Source organism: Mustelus asterias, chromosome 7, assembly GCF_964213995.1.
Source record: "Mustelus asterias chromosome 7, sMusAst1.hap1.1, whole genome shotgun sequence".
NCBI lineage: Eukaryota > Metazoa > Chordata > Chondrichthyes > Carcharhiniformes > Triakidae > Mustelus > Mustelus asterias.
The window spans coordinates 4344070-4369108 of record NC_135807.1 but is presented as its reverse complement, the minus strand read 5'-3'; the positions used below and the strand labels follow the sequence as shown (position 1 = coordinate 4369108).

The window sequence follows — 25039 nt, the reverse complement described above, 5'->3', positions numbered from 1 at the left end:
ACACACAGTCACATTTATACACACACACACAGTCACATTTATACACACACACAGTCACATTTATACCACACACAGTCACATTTATACACACACACACAGTCACATTTATACACACACACAGTCACATTTATACACACACACAGTCACATTTATACACACACAGTCACATTTATACACACACACAGTCACATTTATACACACACAGTAAACACTCAATTTATACACACACACACAGTCACATTTATACACACACACAGTCACATTTATACACACACACACAGTCACATTTATACACACACACACAGTCACATTTATACACACACACTTCATTACACACACAGTCACATTTATACACACACACACAGTCACATTTATACACACACACAGTCACATTTATACACACACACATAACACACACAGTCACATTTATACACTAATTTATACACACACAGTCACATTTATACACACACACAGTCACATTTATACACACACACAGTCACATTTATACACACACACAGTCACATTTATACACACACAGTCACATTTATACCACACACACAGTCACATTTCATAACACACACACAGTCACATTTATACACACACCAGTCACATTTATACACACACACACACACAGTCACATTTATACACACACACAGTCACATTTATACACACACAGTCACATTTATACACACACACGTCACATTTATACACACACACAGTCACATTTATACACACACAGTCACATTTATACACACACACACAGTCACATTTATACACACACAGTCACATTTATACACACACACACAGTCACATTTATACACACACACAGTCACATTTATACACACACACACAGTCACATTTATACACACACACACAGTCACATTTATACACACACAGTCACATTTATACACACACACACACAGTCACATTTATACACACACACACAGTCACATTTATACACACACAACAAATACAACACAGTCACATTTATACACACACACACAGTCACATTTATACACACACACACAGTCACATTTATACACACACACACACAGTCACATTTATACACACACAGTCACATTTATACACACACACAGTCACATTTATACACACACAGTCACATTTATACACACACACAGTCACATTTATACACACACAGTCACATTTATACACACACAGTCACATTTATACACACACAGTCACATTTATACACACACACAGTCACATTTATACACACACACAAGTCACATTTATACACACACAGTCACATTTATACACACACAGTCACATTTATACACACACACACACACAGTCACATTTATACACACACACACAGTCACATTTATACACACACACACACAGTCACATTTATACACACACACACACAGTCACATTTACACACACACACACAGTCACATTTATACACACACAGTCACATTTATACACACACACAGTCACATTTATACACACACACAGTCACATTTATACACACACACAGTCACATTTATACACACACAGTCACATTTATACACACAACACAGTCACATTTATACACACACAGTCACATTTATACACACACACAGTCACATTTATACACACACAGTCACATTTATACACACACACACACAGTCACATTTATACACACACAGTCACATTTATACACACACACACACAGTCACATTTATACACACACAGTCACATTTATACACACACACACAGTCACATTTATACACACACACACACACAGTCACATTTATACACACACAGTCACATTTATACACACACACACACAGTCACATTTATACACACACACAGTCACATTTATACACACACACACAGTCACATTTACACACACACACACAGTCACATTTATACACACACAGTCACATTTATACACACACAGTCACATTTATACACACACAGTCACATTTATACACACACACACAGTCACATTTATACACACACAGTCACATTTATACACACACAGTCACATTTATACACACACAGTCACATTTATACACACACAGTCACATTTATACACACACAGTCACATTTATACACACACAGTCACATTTATACACACACACACAGTCACATTTATACACACACACACAGTCACATTTATACACACACACACACAGTCACATTTACACACACACACACACAGTCACATTTACACACACACACACAGTCACATTTATACACACACAGTCACATTTATACACACACACAGTCACATTTATACACACACACAGTCACATTTATACACACACACAGTCACATTTATACACACACACAGTCACATTTATACACACACACAGTCACATTTATACACACACAGTCACATTTATACACACACACACAGTCACATTTATACACACACAGTCACATTTATACACACACACAGTCACATTTATACACCACACAGTCACATTTATACACACACACACACAGTCACATTTATACACACACAGTCACATTATACACACACACACAGTCACATTTATACACACACAGTCACATTTATACACACACACACACAGTCACATTTATACACACACAGTCACATTTATACACACACAGTCACATTTATACACACACAGTCACATTTATACACACACACACACAGTCACATTTATACACACACACGTCACATTTATACACACACACACACAGTCACATTTATACACACACAGTCACATTTATACACACACACACACAGTCACATTTATACACCACACAGTCACATTTATACACACACCACAGTCACATTTATACACACACACACACAGTCACATTTATACACACACACACACAGTCACATTTATACACACACACAGTCACATTTATACACACACACACAGTCACATTTACACACACACACACAGTCACATTTACACACACACACACAGTCACATTTATACACACACACACACAGTCACATTTATACACACACACACAGTCACATTTACACACACACAGTCACATTTATACACACACAGTCACATTTATACACACACAGTCACATTTATACACACACAGTCACATTTATACACACACACAGTCACATTTATACACACACAGTCACATTTATACACACACACAGTCACATTTATACACACACACACAGTCACATTTATACACACACACACACACAGTCACATTTATACACACACACAGTCACATTTATACACACACAGTCACATTTATACACACACACAGTCACATTTATACACACACAGTCACATTTATACACACACACACACACAATCACATTTATACACACACAGTCACATTTATACACACACACACAGTCACATTTACACACACACACACAGTCACATTTACACACACACACAGTCACATTTATACACACACAGTCACATTTATACACACACACACAGTCACATTTACACACACACACACAGTCACATTTACACACACACACACAGTCACATTTACACACACACACAGTCACATTTATACACACACACAGTCACATTTATACACACACACAGTCACATTTATACACACACAGTCACATTTATACACACACACACACACAGTCACATTTATACACACACAGTCACATTTACACACACACAGTCACATTTACACACACACACACACAGTCACATTTACACACACACAGTCACATTTACACACACACAGTCACATTTACACACACACACAGTCACATTTATACACACACACACAGTCACATTTATACACACACACACAGTCACATTTATACACACACACACACAGTCACATTTACACACACAGTCACATTTATACACACACACACACAGTCACATTTATACACACACACACACACAGTCACATTTATACACACACACACAGTCACATTTAAACACACACACACAGTCACATTTATACACACACACACAGTCACATTTATACACACACAGTCACATTTATATACACACACACAGTCACATTTATACACACACACACAGTCACATTTATACACACACACACAGTCACATTTAAACACACACAGTCACATTTATGCACACACACACACAGTCACATTTATACACACACACAGTCACATTTAAACACACACAGTCACATTTATACACACACACACACAGTCACATTTACACACACACACACAGTCACATTTATACACACACACACAGTCACATTTATACACACACACAGTCACATTTATACACACACAGTCACATTCATACACACACACACAGTCACATTTATGCACACACACACACAGTCACATTTATACACACACACACAGTCACATTTATACACACACACACAGTCACATTTATACACACACAGTCACATTTACACACACAGTCACATTTATACACACACACACAGTCACATTTATACACACACACACAGTCACATTTATACACACACACACAGTCACATTTATGCACACACACACACAGTCACATTTATACACACACACACAGTCACATTTATACACACACACACAGTCACATTTATACACACACACACAGTCACATTTATACACACACACACAGTCACATTTATACACACACACACAGTCACATTTATACACACACACACAGTCACATTTATGCACACACACACACAGTCACATTTATACACACACACACAGTCACATTTATACACACACACACAGTCACATTTATACACACACACACAGTCACATTTATGCACACACACACACAGTCACATTTATACACACACACACAGTCACATTTATACACACACACACAGTCACATTTATACACACACACACAGTCACATTTACACACACAGTCACATTTATACACACACACACACAGTCACATTTATACACACACACACACACAGTCACATTTATACACACACACACACACAGTCACATTTATACACACACACACACAGTCACATTTATACACACACACACACACAGTCACATTTACACACACAGTCACATTTATACACACACACACACAGTCACATTTATACACACACACACACACAGTCACATTTATACACACACACACACAGTCACATTTATACACACACACACACACAGTCACATTTATACACACACACACACAGTCACATTTATACACACACACAGTCACATTTACACACACACACAGTCACATTTATACACACACACACACAGTCACATTTATACACACACACAGTCACATTTACACACACACACACACACACACAGTCACATTTACACACACACACAGTCACATTTATACACACACACACAGTCACATTTACACACACACACAGTCACATTTATACACACACACACAGTCACATTTACACACATACACAGTCACATTTATACACACACAGTCACATTTATACACACACACAGTCACATTTATACACACACAGTCACATTTATACACACACAGTCACATTTATACACACACAGTCACATTTATACACACACAGTCACATTTATACACACACAGTCACATTTATACACACACAGTCACATTTATACACACACAGTCACATTTATACACACACACACAGTCACATTTATACACACACAGTCACATTTATACACACACACACAGTCACATTTATACACACACACAGTCACATTTATACACACACAGTCACATTTATACACACACACAGTCACATTTATACACACACAGTCACATTTATACACACACAGTCACATTTATACACACACACACACACACAGTCACATTTATAAACACACACACACAGTCACATTTATACACACACACACAGTCACATTTATACACACACAGTCACATTTATACACACACAGTCACATTTATACACACACAGTCACATTTATACACACACAGTCACATTTATACACACACAGTCACATTTATACACACACACACAGTCACATTTATACACACACAGTCACATTTATACACACACACAGTCACATTTATACACACACAGTCACATTTATACACACACACACAGTCACATTTATACACACACACACACAGTCACATTTACACACACACACACACAGTCACATTTACACACACACACACAGTCACATTTATACACACACAGTCACATTTATACACACACAGTCACATTTATACACACACAGTCACATTTATTCACACACACAGTCACATTTATACACACACAGTCACATTTATACACACACACACACACAGTCACATTTATACACACACAGTCACATTTATACACACACACACACACAGTCACATTTATACACACACACACAGTCACATTTACACACACACACACAGTCACATTTATACACACACACACAGTCACATTTATACACACACACACAGTCACATTTATACACACACACAGTCACATTTATACACACACACACAGTCACATTTATACACACACACAGTCACATTTATACACACACACAGTCACATTTATACACACACACAGTCACATTTATACACACACACACAGTCACATTTATACACACACACAGTCACATTTATATACACACACAGTCACATTTATACACACACACACAGTCACATTTATACACACACACAGTCACATTTATACACACACACAGTCACATTTATACACACACACACAGTCACATTTATACACACACACAGTCACATTTATACACACACACACAGTCACATTTATACACACACACAGTCACATTTATACACACACACAGTCACATTTATACACACACACAGTCACATTTATACACACACACACAGTCACATTTATACACACACACAGTCACATTTATACACACACACAGTCACATTTATACACACACACACAGTCACATTTATACACACACACAGTCACATTTATACACACACACAGTCACATTTATACACACACACAGTCACATTTATACACACACACACACAGTCACATTTATACACACACACAGTCACATTTATACACACACACAGTCACATTTATACACACACACAGTCACATTTATACACACACACAGTCACATTTATACACACACACAGTCACATTTATACACACACAGTCACATTTATACACACACACAGTCACATTTATACACACACACAGTCACATTTATACACACACACACACAGTCACATTTATACACACACACACACAGTCACATTTATACACACACACACACAGTCACATTTATACACACACAGTCACATTTATACACACACACACAGTCACATTTACACACACACACAGTCACATTTATACACACACACACAGTCACATTTATACACACACAGTCACATTTATACACACACACACACAGTCACATTTATACACACACAGTCACATTTACACACACACACAGTCACATTTACACACACACACAGTCACATTTATACACACACACACAGTCACATTTACACACACACAGTCACATTTACACACACACAGTCACATTTACACACACACAGTCACATTTACACACACACAGTCACATTTATACACACACACACAGTCACATTTACACACACACAGTCACATTTACACACACACACACACAGTCACATTTACACACACACAGTCACATTTACACACACACAGTCACATTTATACACACACACAGTCACATTTACACACACAGTCACATTTATACACACACACACACAGTCACATTTATACACACACACACACACAGTCACATTTATACACACACACACAGTCACATTTAAACACACACACACAGTCACATTTATACACACACAGTCACATTTATATACACACACACAGTCACATTTATACACACACACACAGTCACATTTATACACACACACACAGTCACATTTAAACACACACAGTCACATTTATGCACACACACACACAGTCACATTTATACACACACACAGTCACATTTAAACACACACAGTCACATTTATACACACACACACACAGTCACATTTACACACACACACACAGTCACATTTATACACACACACACAGTCACATTTATACACACACACACAGTCACATTTATACACACACACAGTCACATTTATACACACACACACAGTCACATTTATACACACACACACAGTCACATTTATACACACACACACAGTCACATTTATACACACACACAGTCACATTTATACACACACACACAGTCACATTTATACACACACACACAGTCACATTTATACACACACACACAGTCACATTTATACACACACACACACACAGTCACATTTATACACACACACACACACAGTCACATTTACACACACAGTCACATTTATACACACACACACACAGTCACATTTATACACACACACACACACAGTCACATTTATACACACACACAGTCACATTTATACACACACACACAGTCACATTTACACACACACAGTCACATTTATACACACACACAGTCACATTTATACACACACACAGTCACATTTATACACACACACACACACAGTCACATTTATACACACACACAGTCACATTTATGCACACACACACACAGTCACATTTATACACACACACAGTCACATTTAAACACACACAGTCACATTTACACACACACACACAGTCACATTTACACACACACACACAGTCACATTTATACACACACACACAGTCACATTTATACACACACACAGTCACATTTATACACACACACACAGTCACATTTATACACACACACACAGTCACATTTATACACACACACACAGTCACATTTATACACACACACACAGTCACATTTATACACACACACACAGTCACATTTACACACACACACACAGTCACATTTATACACACACACAGTCACATTTATACACACACACACAGTCACATTTATACACACACACACAGTCACATTTATACACACACACACAGTCACATTTATACACACACACACAGTCACATTTATACACACACACACAGTCACATTTATACACACACACACAGTCACATTTATACACACACACACAGTCACATTTATATACACACACAGTCACATTTATACACACACACACAGTCACATTTATACACACACACAGTCACATTTATACACACACACACAGTCACATTTATACACACACACACAGTCACATTTATACACACACACACAGTCACATTTATACACACACACACAGTCACATTTATACACACACACAGTCACATTTATACACACACACAGTCACATTTACACACACACACACACAGTCACATTTATACACACACACACACAGTCACATTTATACACACACACACACAGTCACATTTATACACACACACACACACAGTCACATTTATACACACACACACACACAGTCACATTTACACACACAGTCACATTTATACACACACACACACAGTCACATTTATACACACACACAGTCACATTTATACACACACACACAGTCACATTTATACACACACACACAGTCACATTTATACACACACACACACAGTCACATTTATACACACACACAGTCACATTTATACACACACACACACAGTCACATTTATACACACACACAGTCACATTTATACACACACACAGTCACATTTATACACACACACACACACAGTCACATTTATACACACACACAGTCACATTTATACACACACACACACAGTCACATTTATACACACACACACAGTCACATTTACACACACACAGTCACATTTATACACACACACAGTCACATTTACACACACACACAGTCACATTTATACACACACACAGTCACATTTACACACACACACACACAGTCACATTTATACACACACACACACAGTCACATTTATACACACACACAGTCACATTTACACACACACACAGTCACATTTATACACACACACAGTCACATTTACACACACACACACACACACACACACAGTCACATTTACACACACACACACACAGTCACATTTACACACACACACAGTCACATTTATACACACACACACAGTCACATTTATACACACACACACACAGTCACATTTACACACACACACAGTCACATTTACACACACACACAGTCACATTTATACACACACACAGTCACATTTATACACACACACAGTCACATTTATACACACACACACACAGTCACATTTATACACACACACACAGTCACATTTATACACACACACAGTCACATTTACACACACACAGTCACATTTATACACACACACAGTCACATTTATACACACACACAGTCACATTTACACACACACACACACAGTCACATTTATACACACACACACACAGTCACATTTATACACACACACAGTCACATTTATACACACACACAGTCACATTTATACACACACACACAGTCACATTTACACACACACACAGTCACATTTATACACACACACAGTCACATTTATACACACACACAGTCACATTTATACACACACACACACAGTCACATTTATACACACACACACAGTCACATTTATACACACACACAGTCACATTTACACACACACAGTCACATTTATACACACACACAGTCACATTTATACACACACACAGTCACATTTACACACACACACACACAGTCACATTTATACACACACACACACAGTCACATTTATACACACACACAGTCACATTTACACACACACACAGTCACATTTATACACACACACAGTCACATTTACACACACACACACACACACACACACAGTCACATTTACACACACACACACACAGTCACATTTACACACACACACAGTCACATTTATACACACACACACAGTCACATTTATACACACACACACACAGTCACATTTACACACACACACAGTCACATTTACACACACACACAGTCACATTTACACACACACACAGTCACATTTATACACACACACACAGTCACATTTACACACACACACAGTCACATTTATACACACACAGTCACATTCACATTTTCATTTTGCACTCATTTGTTCACATGCGCACAGACATGTTCACACTGACAAACACACACCCTGGCTCACACAGTGGGCGACACGGTGGTACAGTGGTTAGCACTGCTGCCTTACAGCGCCAGGGACCCAATTTCGATTCCCGGCTTGGGTCACTGTCTGTGCGGAGTCTGCACATTCTCCCCGTGTCTGCGTGGGTTTCCTCCGGGTGTTCCTGTTTCCTCCCACAGTCTGAAAGACGTGCTGGTTAGGGTGCATTAGCCGTGCTAAATTCTCCCTCAGTGTACCCGAACAGGCACCCGGAGTGTGGCGACTAGGGGATTTTCACAGTAACTTCATTGCAGTGTTAATGTAAGCCTACTTGTGACTAATAAATAAATTGAAAACACACCCCCTTGCACACTCACCCTCGCGCACCCACTCAAACCCTTCACACACCCTCACATTCTCATGCTCTCTCATTCCCAGTCTCACTCTCTCATTCTCACTCTCTCTCTCACACACACACACTCTCTCTCTCTCTCACACACACACTCTCTCTCTCTCTCACACACACACACACACTCTCTCTCTCCCACACACTCACACACGCTCTCTCACACTATCACTCTCTCTCATTCTCTCTCTCACGTCTCTCACTCTCTCACACTCCCTCATTCTCTCTTTCACAATCTCTCTCTCTCTCTCACACACACACACACCCTCTCTCTCTCTCTCCCACACACTCACACACACTCTCTCACACTATCACTCTCTTTCATTCTCTCTCTCACAATGTCTCTCACTCTCTCACACTCTCTCATTCTCTCTTTCACAATCTCTCTCACACACACACACACACCCTCTCTCTCTCACGCTCTCTCTTACACGTACACTCACCCACATTCATGAATACCCTTCAGTGGGTCTCATTGTCCCAGGCAGTGCCAGAGTTTTATTATCTCTGCTACCCGAGGCAGTAAATGGGTCAGTGGAGAAGAGTCAGTGAGGATTAAAAGGTGGGGGGGGGGTTCATGCTCAGTAATGATACTGAACTGTATTGAGATGCACTGAGGCAAACGGGAGAGGGAAGGAGATGGAGACAAGCCCAACCTTACAGCTGGTCATTCTGTCAGAATTAACACACAAACGGCTGGGTTGTTTTTCAGTGACATCGAGAGCTAGTTTATAGCCACTAGCACGCTGCATTTATTTTCAGCTGTGGATATCTGTAAATCGATAAAGATAACCACCATTTTTATTTGGAGTATAGCGTTTGCTGGACTCTGAACAGTGCAGTGTGGCCAATGCTGAGGGCATTTCACTGAGGTTCTATGCAGCAGTGAGCATGGGTCATTAATCATCCATCTGTTTGCATAAAGTATATTACTCCCATATAACAGGCACCTCCATTTAGAAAACTGCCATGTACTAATCAGTGCAGCTGGGATTGAAATTGAGCTGGGCTCTTTGAATTTCCAATGTAATTGGCTTTGAACCAAGGCAGTTTAAAGTTAGTGTCCCTCTCAGCTGATGCAACTAGTTTCCAGCCACAGTGGGGGAACCTCAGATGGTATTCTGACAGAATTTTTAAAAAAAAGATGGCACTGGAGTGAGGTGACGTCTTGCGAGCTGTCCCCAGCGTACTCTCCACTTCCATCTTTTACCCCCGCTCTACGCTTTTAAAACTGAACTCTAACTCTTCGAAACTTTCGAATAATGTTCTTTTTAAGTCTCTTCGCTATATTCTGCACCCCCCCCTTTCCTTCTCCCTTATGTAAACATAGAAACATAGAACCTAGAAGCAGGAGGAGGCCATTCGGCCCTTCGAGCCTGCTCCGTCATTCATCTTGATCATGGCTGATCATCAAATTCAATATCTGATCCCCCCTTCCCTCCCCCATATCCCTCGATCCCTTTAGCCCCAAGTGCTATATCTAATTTCTTCTTGAAATCAGGCAACATTTTGGCCTCAACTACATTCTGTGGTAGTGAATTCCACACATTCACCACCCTCTGGGTGAAGAAATTTCTCCTCACCTCAGTTCAAAAGGGTTTACCCCTTATCCTCAAACTATGACCCCTAGTTCTGGACTCCCCCACCATCGAGAACATTCTTTCTGAATCCACCCTGTCTAATCCTGTTAGAATTTTATAAGTTTCTATGAGATCCCCTCTCACTCTTCTAAATTCCAGTGAATATAACCCTAACCGACTTAGTCTCTCCTCATATGACAGACCTGCCATCCCAGGAATCAGCCTGGTAAACCTTCGCTGTACTCCCTCTATAGCAAGGACATCCTTCCTCAGATAAGGACACCAAAGCGGCACACAATACTCCACATGTGGCCTCACTAACATCCTGTACAACTGCAGCAAAACATCCCTATCCCTGTACTCTATGAACGGTATGCTTTGTCTGTATAGCGCGCAAGAAACAATACTTTTCACTGTATGTTAATACATGTGACAATAATAAATCAAAGCATATTAGCATTCTCACTGTCCAACACCTGGCTCCATTCCTATCTATTCTTTCAAAGCCAGACTCTCTCTTGCGATGGTTTCTCTTCCTGTTCACTCAATGCTCGCTCTGGAATTCCTCAAGGGTTAATCCTCGTCCCCATCTCATTTCTCATCCCACACGCTGCCCCTCAGTAAAATCAGCTGAAGTCACTGTATTAGTTTTCACCTGTACACTGATGACCCCCAGCTCCACCTCACCACCACCTCTCTCGACCCCTCTGCGGTTAAATTATCAGCTCGCTTATCCGACACCCAGTACTGGACGAGAAGAACCTTCCTCCAATTAAATATTGGGAAGACTGAAGCCATTGTTTGTAGCCCAGGACACGAACCTTATTGCCGAGCTAGTGACTCAGTGGCACAGTGGTTAGCACTGCTGCCTCACAGCGCCAGGGACCCAGGTTCGATTCCTGGCTTGGGTCACTGTCTGTGTGGAGTTTACATGTTCTCCCCGTGTCTGCGTGGGTTTCCTCCGGGTGCTCCGGTTTCCTCCCACACTCCAAAGATGTGCGGGTTAGGTGGATTGGCCATGCTAAATTGAACCTAGTGTTGGGGGATTAGGGTAAATGTGCGGGTTACGGGAATGGGTAGGATTGTGGTCGGTACAGACTCAATGGGCCGAATGGCCTCCTTCTGCACTGTAGGGATTCTATGATTTACGCCCTCACTATTTCTATGACCTTCCTGCCTGCCCGATATACAAATCTACAGAAAGATCACTCCTGTGCCTTAAGGAAAAACTGTTCCCAAAGAAACTCTCTAATTCCCTCATCGATTTCATCTTCCAGTCAGTTTCTGATGTTTGATTTGCGCAGCTATTGACCGAGGCTCTCGAAGAGACAGCCTTGAAGGAAGTGCCAGCTCTGTAATTGGCCATCCTGTTTAATAACTACCTGCCTAATCCCCAGACCACAATCCTTCTTCATATAGTTTTGGCTTTTTCCTCCTGGTTCCATGTGAAACCCTTCCTGCTCAGTACACGGATAGCCTGCACATGGACATCCAGATAGATCGGAAAAGTTAGGGCTGTTTTCCTCAGAGAAAGGAAGGCTGAGAGGAGTTTGTTGAGGTGTCCAAAATCATGAGTGGTCTTGGGCAGCATAGATAAAGAGAAACTGTTCCCATTGGTGGAAGAATCAAGAACTGGTGAAGCATGAAACCATTGTCGGTTGTCGGAAAAACCCACCTGGTTCACCAATGCCCTTTAGGGAAGGAAATCTGCCGTCCTTACCTGGTCTGGCCTAAAGTTAAAGTTAAAGTTTATTTATTCGTCACAAGTAAGGCTTACATTAACACTGCAATGAAGTTACTGTGAAATTCCCCTAATCGCCACACTCCGGCGCCTGTTCGAGTCAATGCACCCTAACCAGCACATCTTTCAGGTTTACATCTGACTCCAGAGCCACTGCAATGTGGTTGACTCTCAACTGCCCTCCAAGGGCAACTAGGGATGGGCAATAAATGCTGGCCCAGCCAGTGACACCCATGTCCCATGAATGAATGAAAAAAAAGAAGCAGAAGGCACAGATTTAAAGTTAAAGTTTATTTATTAGTCACAAGTGGGCTTACATTAACACTGCAATGAAGTTACTGTGAAATTCCCCTAGTCACCACATTCTGGCGCCTGTGCGGGTCAATGCACCCTAACCAGCACGTCTTTCAGACTGGGAGGAAACCGGAGCACCCGGAGGAAACCCACGCAGACACGGGGAGAACGTGCAAACTCCACATAGACAGTGACCCAAGCCGGGAATCAAACCCGGGTCCCTGGCGCTGTGAAGCGGCAGTGCTAACCACTGTGCCACCCCATTTAAGATAACTGGAAAAAGAAGCAACATGGGGAGAAACTTCACACAATGTGCGTTTAGGATCTGGAATGAATTGCCTAAGAGTTTAGTGGAGGCAGGTTCAATAGAGTCATTCAAGTGGGAATTAAGTTCCTATCTGAAAAGCAACAATGTGAAGGTTGCAGGGAGGAAGTGGGGGAGTTTCTCTGTAGCAGTGTTCATAACATGCTCAAATTTCACTTTGAGGGTGAGAAGAGTGGGTCCAAGGCTCGTGCTTCAACTTAAATAAAGTTGAGTATGAAGATAGAACTGGCTAAAGTGTAGTGGGAAAGTAGGTTAAAGGTTATGACAGGAGATGCAGTGACGGACATTAAAGGAGATATTTTATAGCATTCAGCAAAGATAATAAGAAATAAGAAATAGGAGCAGGAGTAGGCCATCTAGCCCCTCGAGCCTGCCCCGCCATTCAATAAGATCATGGCTGATCTGAAGTGGATCAGTTCCACTTACCCGCCTGATCCCCATAACCCTTAATTCCCTTACCGATCAGGAATCCATCCATCCATCCGCGCTTTAAACATATTCAGCGAGGTAGCCTCCACCACTTCAGTGGGCAGAGAATTCCAGAGATTCACCACCCTCTGAGAGAAGAAGTTCCTCCTCAACTCTGTCCTAAACTGACCCCCCTTTATTTTGAGGCTGTGCCCTCTAGTTCTAGTTTCCTTACTAAGTGGAAAGAATCTCTCCATCTCTTCCCTATCCAGCCTCTTCATTATCTTATAGGTCTCTATAAGATCCCCCCCTCAGCCTTCTAAATTCCAACGAATACAAACCCAATCCGCTCAGTCTCTCCTCATAATCAACACCCCTAATCTCTGGTGATCAACCTGGTGAACCTTCTCTGCACTCCCTCCAAGGCTAATATATCCTTCCGCAAATAAGGGGACCAAAACTGCACACAGTATTCCAGCTGCGGCCTCACCAATGCCCTGTCCAGATGCAGCAAGACATCTCTGCTTTTATGTTCTATCCCCCTTGCGATATAGGCCAACATCCCATTTGCCTTCTTGATCACCTGTTGTACCTGCAGACTGGGTTTTTGCGTCTCATGCACAAGGACCCCCAGGTCCCTCTGCACAGTAGCATGTTGTAATTTCTTTCCATTTAGATAATAATCCAATTTGCTATTATTTCTTCCAAAGTGAATAACCTCGCATTTGTCAATGTTATACTCCATCTGCCAGATCCTCGCCCACTCACTCAGATGCATTAAGATTAGTATTTTAAGCCTAAATAAAGGTAATTATAATGAAGGCCGCGGTAACTAAAGTGAACTGGAAATCGAGGTTAAAACTTAGTACATTAGAAATACAATGGCAAATGTTTAAGACCTTATTCAATAACTCTTAGGAAAGATTTATCCCAGTGAGAAACAAAGACAATTTGAGAAGGACACATCATCCATGGCTAAATAAAGAAGTTAACGATTGTATCAATTGGCAGCACGGCGGCACAGTGGTCAGCACAGCTGCCTCACAGCGCCAGGGACCCCGGGTTCGATTCCCGGCTTGGGTCACTGTCTGTGTGGAGTTTGCACATTCTCCCCATGCCTGCGTGGGTTTCCTCCGGGTGCCCCAGTTTCCTCCCACAGTACAAATATGTGTGGGTTAGGTTGACTACCCATGGTAAATTGTCCCTTAGTGACTAAAGATGTGCTGGTTAGGTACATTGCCGTGCTATATTCTCCCTCAGTGTACCTGAACAGGCGCCGGAGTGTGGCAACTAGGGGATTTTCACAGTAACTTCATTGCAGTGTTAATGTAAGCCTATTTGTGACACAAATAAAAAATAAACTTTAAATAATAAAGAAAACTTTAGTTGTCAATGTCTCCACTATTGAGACTAGTTTTAGATTCCAGATTTATTCATTGAAGTTAAATTCCACTCTAGGATTTGAATCCATGATTCAGATAGGCCTCTAGATTACGAGTCCAATAGTATTACCACCATGTACACCGCCTCTCCATATCTCACCAGCTCCCTGAATGTCGATGGTTAAGGCAGAGATTTAATTATGGATTTTAGAGTATTTAGGGTCTCAATTGAGTGAAACTCCCTCCATCGCTGGGGGATTCTCGGAAAGCAGACATCACCTTAGAATCAGAGTCAGGCTGTTCAGGGAAGGAGGTCAGAAACACTTCAGGCAAGGTCGTGGGGCCTTTGTCCTAGCAGACAAGCCGTCATCTGTTGGCCAGTCTGGATTATTCAATGCAGATGGCCTTTGCATAGTTCTTTCTGGAGTTGGGCTGTGTAGGTAGCCATTAGTGGCTCCTCAGAGATAACAAGGTGCGGGTCTTCCCAAAACTTCTTTTGTTCAGGAGTCACAGACTAAAATGGTTCTGCCTCTTTCAGGGTTCTGGTTCAGTTTTAAAATATTACAAATAGCGATGAACGTATCCAAATATATTTTATGGAAATATACATTGTGAGATCTCAACCCCTCAAATCATTTGCTTCTGAGTTGGGACTTTATTGATGGTTTGCATGAACAGTTTCTCCTTGTGTCATCAGCCTAACTAATTAAAATGTTCATGAACGAGACAAAGTCAGCAAAACTGTCATTAAATAGATATTAGCCGTGATTTCATTATAGCAGGATATCATTTCATTCATAGATAAGTAAGCTTGGCAAATCAGCATTTATTATAGGCAAGGCCAGATATTCTCATTCAGAAGGAGCCAGTGCCGCCCATTTGAAAGCTCCCCACCCGTGGCCTTTTAATCATCTGTTTCCATTGAAATCAATTTCCCTTCAACCGCACCTTCCCAATCCACAACACCTACTATCTAGATGGACAAGAACAGCAGATACCTAGGAACGCCACCACCTGGAGGTTCCCCTTCAAGCCACTTACTACCCTGACTTGGAAGTATAGCGCCGTTCCTTCACTGTGGCTGCGTCAAAAATCCTGGAACTCCCTCCCTAACAGCACTGTGGGTGTACCTACACCACAGGGACCACAGCGGCTCAAGAAGGCAACTCACCACCATTTTGATTTGATTTGATTTATTATTGTCACATGTATTGGTATACAGCGAAAAGTATTGTTTCTTGCGCACTATACAGACAAAGCATACCGTTCATAGAGAAGGAAAGGAGAACATGCAGAATGTAGTGTTACAGTCATAGCTAGGGTATAGAGAAAGATCAAAAGAGAAAATGCTGGAAAATCTCAGCAGGTTTGCCAGCATCTGTAAGGAGAGAAAAGAGCTGACGTTTCGAGTCTCGATGACCCTTTGTCAGAGCTTTGACAAAGGGTCATCTGGACTTGAAACGTCAGCTCTTTTCCCCTCACAGATGCTGCCAGACCTGCTGAGATTTTCCAGCATTTTCTTTTTTGGTTTCAGATTCCAGCATCCGCAGTAATTTGCTTTTATGTAGAGAAAGATCAACTTAATGCGAGGTAGATCCATTCAAAAGTCTGATGGCAGCAGGGAAGAAGCTGTTTTTCAGTCGGTTGGTATGTATCCTCAGACTTTTGTATCTTTTTCCTGACGGAAGAAGGTGGAAAAGAGAGAATGTCCGGGGTGAGAGGGGTCCTGAATTATGCTGGCTAGTTTTCTGAGGCAGCGGGAAGTGTGGACAGTGTCAATGGATGGGAGGCTGGTTTGAGTGATGGATTGGGCTTTGTTCATGACCCATTGTATTTCTTGCAGTCTTGGGCAGAGCAAAATCTGTGATACAACCAGAAAGAATGCTTTCTATGGTGCATCTGTAGAAGTTGGTGAGAGTCATGACTGACATGCCAAATTTCCTTAGTCTTCTGAGAAAGTAGAGGCGTTGGTGGGCTTTCTTAACTATAGTGTCGGCATGGGGGAACCAGGACAGGTTGTTGGTGATCTGCACACCTAAAAACCTGAAGCTCTCGACCATTTCTACTTTGTCCCCATTGATGTAGACAGGGGCATGTTCTCCTTTACGCTTCCTGAAGTCGATGACAAGCTCTTTCGTTTTGTTGACATTGAGAGAGAGATTATTGTCACCGCACCAGATTCTCTATCTCATTCCCGTACTCTGTCTCGTCATTTGAGATCCAACCCACCACCTTCTCAAGGGGCAATTAGGGGATGGCAACAGTGGCACTCAAATCTCATATTCATCATCACTTCGGTAGAACATAAATAACGGTGGGGTACTGAGAGAGTGCTGCACTGTTGGTGGTGCCATCCTTTGGATGAGGAGACGTTGAATTGGGTGGGCACGACAGATCCGGTGGTCACCATTTTGAAGGAAGAGCAGGGAGCTGTCGCTGGTGACCTGGTCAATATTTAACCCCTCAACTAAAACAAAATCTTATCTGGTCCTTTATCTCATTGCTGTGTGGGAGCTTGCTGTGCACAAATTGGCGGCTGCATTTCCTGCACTACGATATCAACAAGTCTCATTAATATTGCATCCATAACATGAACAATGATCCCACGTCATGATGAACCAATCAGACACCGTGCCATGTCGCGAGGTAACAGGACATGTGAGCAAAAGCTTGGTCAAAGTGGTTTTAAGGATCATTCTAAAGGAGAGGTAGAGAAATGGGAGATTTAGGGAGGGAATTCTGGAGTCTAGGCCCAGGCGGGTGAGAGCACAGAAGCTAATGGAGCGATGAATTCAGATATGTTGCAAAGGTCTGAAACGGAGGAGCGCGGGGGGATCTGGGAGGGTTCTGGAGATCACCGGAGACTTCAGAAAAGAAGTCCAGGCTGTCGCCTGCCGTGCCGGTGCTGAAGGGAAGCTGCGTCTTTTGGTAAACCACCCGACCTCTCGGGCAGGGGTCCCACGGTCACTGTTTCGAAGAAGAGCAGGGGAGTTCACTCTGGTGTCCTGGCCCGTAACTATTGCTAAAAACTACACCGCTAAAACGCAGCAGATTGGTTGTTGCATTGCTGTGGGATCTTGCTGTGTAGCATTTGCTTGCAGGGTCTCCTACCTCACAATAGCGACCACACTTCCAAAGCAAAGGACTTCATCGGCTGTGAGGCACTTTGAGCTGTCCCGAAGCCGTGAGGAGTGCAGGTTTTCTCTGCTCCTTGTATACCCAGCATGAGGCAGTGCTCATTACAAGTGAGAAGGGGAAAGAGACAGGAGTGCAGTAATTCTCAGGTGATAATGAGCTGAATATCTCCTTCCTTTGGCCCGAAGCTCATGCTGTTTTGTAAATTGGGTCCAGTGGGGTCGCAGAGTTCATCGTCTGCTGGCATACGCGTGTCCTACGGTCCCCGGCAAGCCGAACTCTTCCAGATCCTTCCCAGCAGCGGAACGCCGGCAGGAAGCTGGCAACTCTACAGAAGAGGTTACTTGCTCAGAGAGACCAGTGCCTGAGGCACTTGTGCAATAAGGTCCGACAAAGCCCATCATCACACCAGCTACTGCCAAACTACCGGTTCACGGGAACAGCTCCTTGCAACTCTGGAAAAGCATTTTTTCTGTATTCATTCATAGGATGTGAACAAAGAACAAAGAAAATTACAGCACAGGAACAGGCCCTTCGGCCCTCCAAGCCCGCACCGACCATGCTGCCCGACTGAACTAAAAGGGATCATATCTCTCTGTTCCCATCCTATTCATGTATTTATCAAGACTGCCCCTTAAAAGTCACCATCATATCTGCTTCCACTACCTCCCCCGACAGCGAGTTCCAAGCACCCACCACCCTCTGTGTAAAAATACTTGCCTCGTACATCTCCTTTAAACCTTGCCCCTCGCACCTTAAACCTCTGCCCCCGAGTAATTGACTCTTCCACCCTAGGAAAAAGCTTCTGACTATCCACTCTGTCCATGCCCCTCATAATCTTGCAGGCTTCTATCAGGTCACCCCTCAACCTCCGTCGCTCCAGTGAGAACAAACCAAGGCATCGCTGGCTAGGCCAGCATTTATTGCCTTCACCTAATTGCCCCTTGTGAAGGTGGTGGTGAGCTGCCTTCTTGCGCCGCTGTAGTCCATGTGGTGTAGGTACACCCACAGTGCTGTTAGGAAAGGAGTTCCAGGATTTTGACCCAGCGACAGTGAAGGAATGGCCAATATATTTCCAAGTTAGGATGGTGAGTGACTCGAGGGGAACTTGGAATTAGAGTGGTCATGTCGGAGATCCTATGAAAGATGCCATAGCAATTTATTTATTCATTCATATGGGTGGCGGGGATGGGGGGAGGGGTGGGTGGAGTTACTGGGTGGGCCTCTGGAGTCATATGTAAGCCAGACCAGGTAAGGACGGCAGATTTCCTTGCATAGAATCCATAGAATTCCTACAGTGCAGAAGGAGGCCATTCGGCCTATCCAATCTGCACTGACCACAATCCCACCCAGGCCTTATCCCCGAAACCCCACATATTTACCCTACTGATCCCCCTGACACTAGGGTCAATTTAGCACGGTCAATCAACCTAACCCGCACATCTTTGGACTGTGGGAGGAAACTGGAGCACCCGGAGGAAACCCACGCAGACACAGGGAGAACGTACAAACTCCACACAGACAGTGACCCAAGCCGGGAATCGAACCCGGGTCCCTGGCACTGTGAAGCAGCAGTGCTAACCACTGTGCCACCGGGCCGTCCCTAAAAGGAGATCAGTGAACCAGATGGGTTTTTATGACAATCGACAATGGCTTCATTGTCATTAGGCTTTTATTTCCAGATTTTTATTGAATTTAAATTTTACCATCTGCATGGTGGGATTTGAACCCAGAACATTCCCCTGGGTCCAATGACAATACAGTTACGCCACTGCCTCTCCAAACTTGCTGCAGTGCATCGTCCCGTTGTAATTAGTGGGACAAACGGCTGGAGGTAAATCCAAGGTTTACTGTGATTCTCAGCGTTGGCCTCTGGCTCAGCAGTAATGAGGGTGAAGTGAATGGCTGGAATGTTACCGCACGCCCGCTCTGGAATCAGGGTGGGTAAAGCTCGCAGAACAGAATTCTCCCTTGGTCTCGGGCAGGACTTTACGAGGCCATTTCAGATGGCAGTTGAGAGTCAAGCACATTGCTGTGGCTCTGGAGTCACATGTCGGCCAGACCAGATAAGGACGGCAGATTTCTTTCCATGGAATCCATAGCATTTCTTCGGTGCAGAAGGAGGCCATTCGGCCCATCGAGTCTGCACCGACCACAATCACACCCAGGCCCGATCCCCATAACCCCTCGAGCCTCGCCCAAGCAAGTTCGTAAAATATCAGCCAATACCTACCAATTGTGTCGAATTTAACAACTGATGGCTATATTTTGAGATATTTTATATATTTAAGGAATGAATTCACTGACTGATTGAAATGTACCCGAGGCACTTCGCCACTTACCCGGCCAGATAACTCTGGAGACAGGAAGTTTGAATGCTTGAAAGAAAACATTCAATATTGTATTCATACGCACCCGTCAGAATAAAAATAGCACCTTCCCTGACCACCTGACATGTCAAAGCTCTCTACAGCCAATGAAGTACTGGTGAAGTGGAGTCACTCTTGTAATGTAGGAAACACCAGCAGCCAACTTGTGCACAGCAAGATCCCACAAAACAGCAACGAGATAATGATCAGATAATCGTTTTTTTTTTAGTGATTTTAACTAACAGATAAATATTGATTAAGACAAGTGATGAGTAACCCAGGCTAGTGAGTGGCCCTCCTTTATCTCAGTGGGCTACAAGATTGAAATCGAGTTTGTTCACTAACCGTGACCCCATGAATCAGATTAAATACATTTAATACACGCTGAATGTTCCATAACCTGTTATAGAAAATGCTTCATCATTTTGATATTAATGGAACTGTCATCAACCTCAAATGGTAAAAACGAAAGGAATATTGAAGCTTTGGACACAGAGGGAGCGCACGGCTCTCACAGTCAGTGTTGTGAGCAATCAGCACCCACCTCACTTCACTCACCCTCGCTTTACGTGCAAATCGCTTCAGTCACACCGGGAGGAAAAAAACTACACAGATGGGAATCAGCGGAATGTGGTGACCCCGCGTCTGGGCAACGGTCAACAAAATGTCTCGTGGGGCCGCACTCGGAATCCAGATAGGCCGCGTGTGACCCCCTGGCCATAGGTTGCCCACACTTGCCTTAGTGCAATGAAGGTTAACTCCAGTCATTCCTAGAATGAGAGAGAGCTGTCCCGCGAGGGGAGATTGAGTGGAATGGGCCCATTTCCTCTGATGAGTGTAATTAATAAGACTCTAAGTTAGTGACCCAACAAGATGTAGGCGACCAAAAGAGAAAATGCTGGAAAATCTCAGCCCATCAGGCAGCATCTGTAAGGAGATGAAAGACATTTCGAGTCCAGATGACCCTTTGACAAAGCTTTGTCAAAGATGTAGGCTAGGTGGGGAGGAACCCCCCACCCCTCACCCCATTTCCCCTGGTGGAATGTACAGCTGTGGACTCATTCCCCTGCAAAAAACAAGCAGACTGATGAGAGGAGAAATGTTCTTGATAAAAATGTAAGATGTTGCAGCCACAGATGACAGCGGGGAGGAATACAGGTAACAACTGGTGTCACCACGAACAGCAGGTGCAGTACGGCTGCCACTAAACAACCAATCATTGTTATTGCCAAAGTAAGTGTGCGTTCGGTGAATGTGTAGCTCAACAATCTCACCTCAACATCTCATTCCCTTTTTGTCTCTCTACAGAACCATACAATGACGCAACACAGCAGTTCATGATATGATACGGAGCCAGACAGCTTGCCTTGGGAAGGTGACAGAACTCCAAGTATAAATGACCTCCTCACTCTTTGCACGAGAATGTTTTCAAAGATGGACATTTTGGAGAGATTAAAAAAAAAGCATTGTATTATAATATAAAAAAAACACAAGACTTGCATTGGTCAAATATTGATTTCTTTACCTGTCGTTTGACCTTTTAAGCTAACATACAGAGTTTCTGTGTATACTATATATTTATAGTATATAAAAAGTGTTACACATGTTATGTTACTGATCCCTTTTGCCAGTCCCCGTCCCCCCTAGCCCCTCCACCCCCTCTGCCCTCTACCCCCCACCCTTCAACAAACATGGAGTGTATTTGTGGGCATTGCCATAATACTGATAGCATTATCATTCATGTGATAGATGTAATGTATAGCAAACATCCACCTGTTCTAGAATCCATTGGAAAGCTTCCTGCCTTTAAAACTTTCTTTAATGACCTTTCTGTACAATCACCAGTCAATTAAACCCCGCTTATCCATAACTGTTATTAGTGTTTATTCTGCTGTTTGAACCTGGATTTTGCTGGAATTACTGTGTTTATATTAACAAAATAAACCCATGTATCAATGATGTGCTCCTTGTTTTCGATCATCATCATGTGAAAGAGCGACTTTGGAAGCCATTGAGGCACAATCCACACCGGAGCCATGACCTCCGACCCTGCAACCGTCCCCTCCCATCTCTCCCACCCCACCCCACGCTCCAATCTCTCCCCTCCCTTCCCCCAGCAGGTGTTATAAGACCAGAAGACCATTAAACATAGGAGCAGAATTAGGCCATTCTGCACTATGGACTGCATGACCCTCAACTAAAAGGTTTATTATCATTAGTGCACACATGGGCAGCATGGTGGCACAGTGGTTCGCACCGCTGCCTCACAGTGCCAGGGACCCGGGTTTGATTCCCGGCTTGGGTCACTGTCTATGCAGAGTTTGCATGTTCTCCCCATGTCCACGTGGGTTTCCTCCGGGTGCTACATTTACCTCCCACAGCCCAAAGATGTGCAGGTTAATTGATTTGATTTATTATTGTCACATGTATCAACATACAGTGAAAAGTATTGTTTCTTGAGCGCTGTACA

General features: G+C 42.6%; 1 protein-coding gene across 4 annotated transcripts in view; it reads left to right on the top strand.

Moving 5' to 3' along the window:
- The window catches only part of znf521 (zinc finger protein 521), a 474497-nt gene extending 449968 nt beyond the window's left edge, over positions 1 to 24529 (top strand). For 2 of the 4 annotated variants that reach the window (XM_078215600.1, XM_078215599.1), the window contains exon 8: positions 23878 to 24529. In XM_078215600.1, coding sequence (XP_078071726.1) covers positions 23878 to 23910 — 33 coding nt within the window. In that variant the 3' untranslated portion in view covers positions 23911 to 24529. The remainder of the gene's footprint in view (positions 1 to 23877) is intronic. The other 2 variants (XM_078215602.1, XM_078215601.1) reach the window with 1 other exon arrangement.
- Positions 24530 to 25039: the final 510 nt, after the last annotated feature.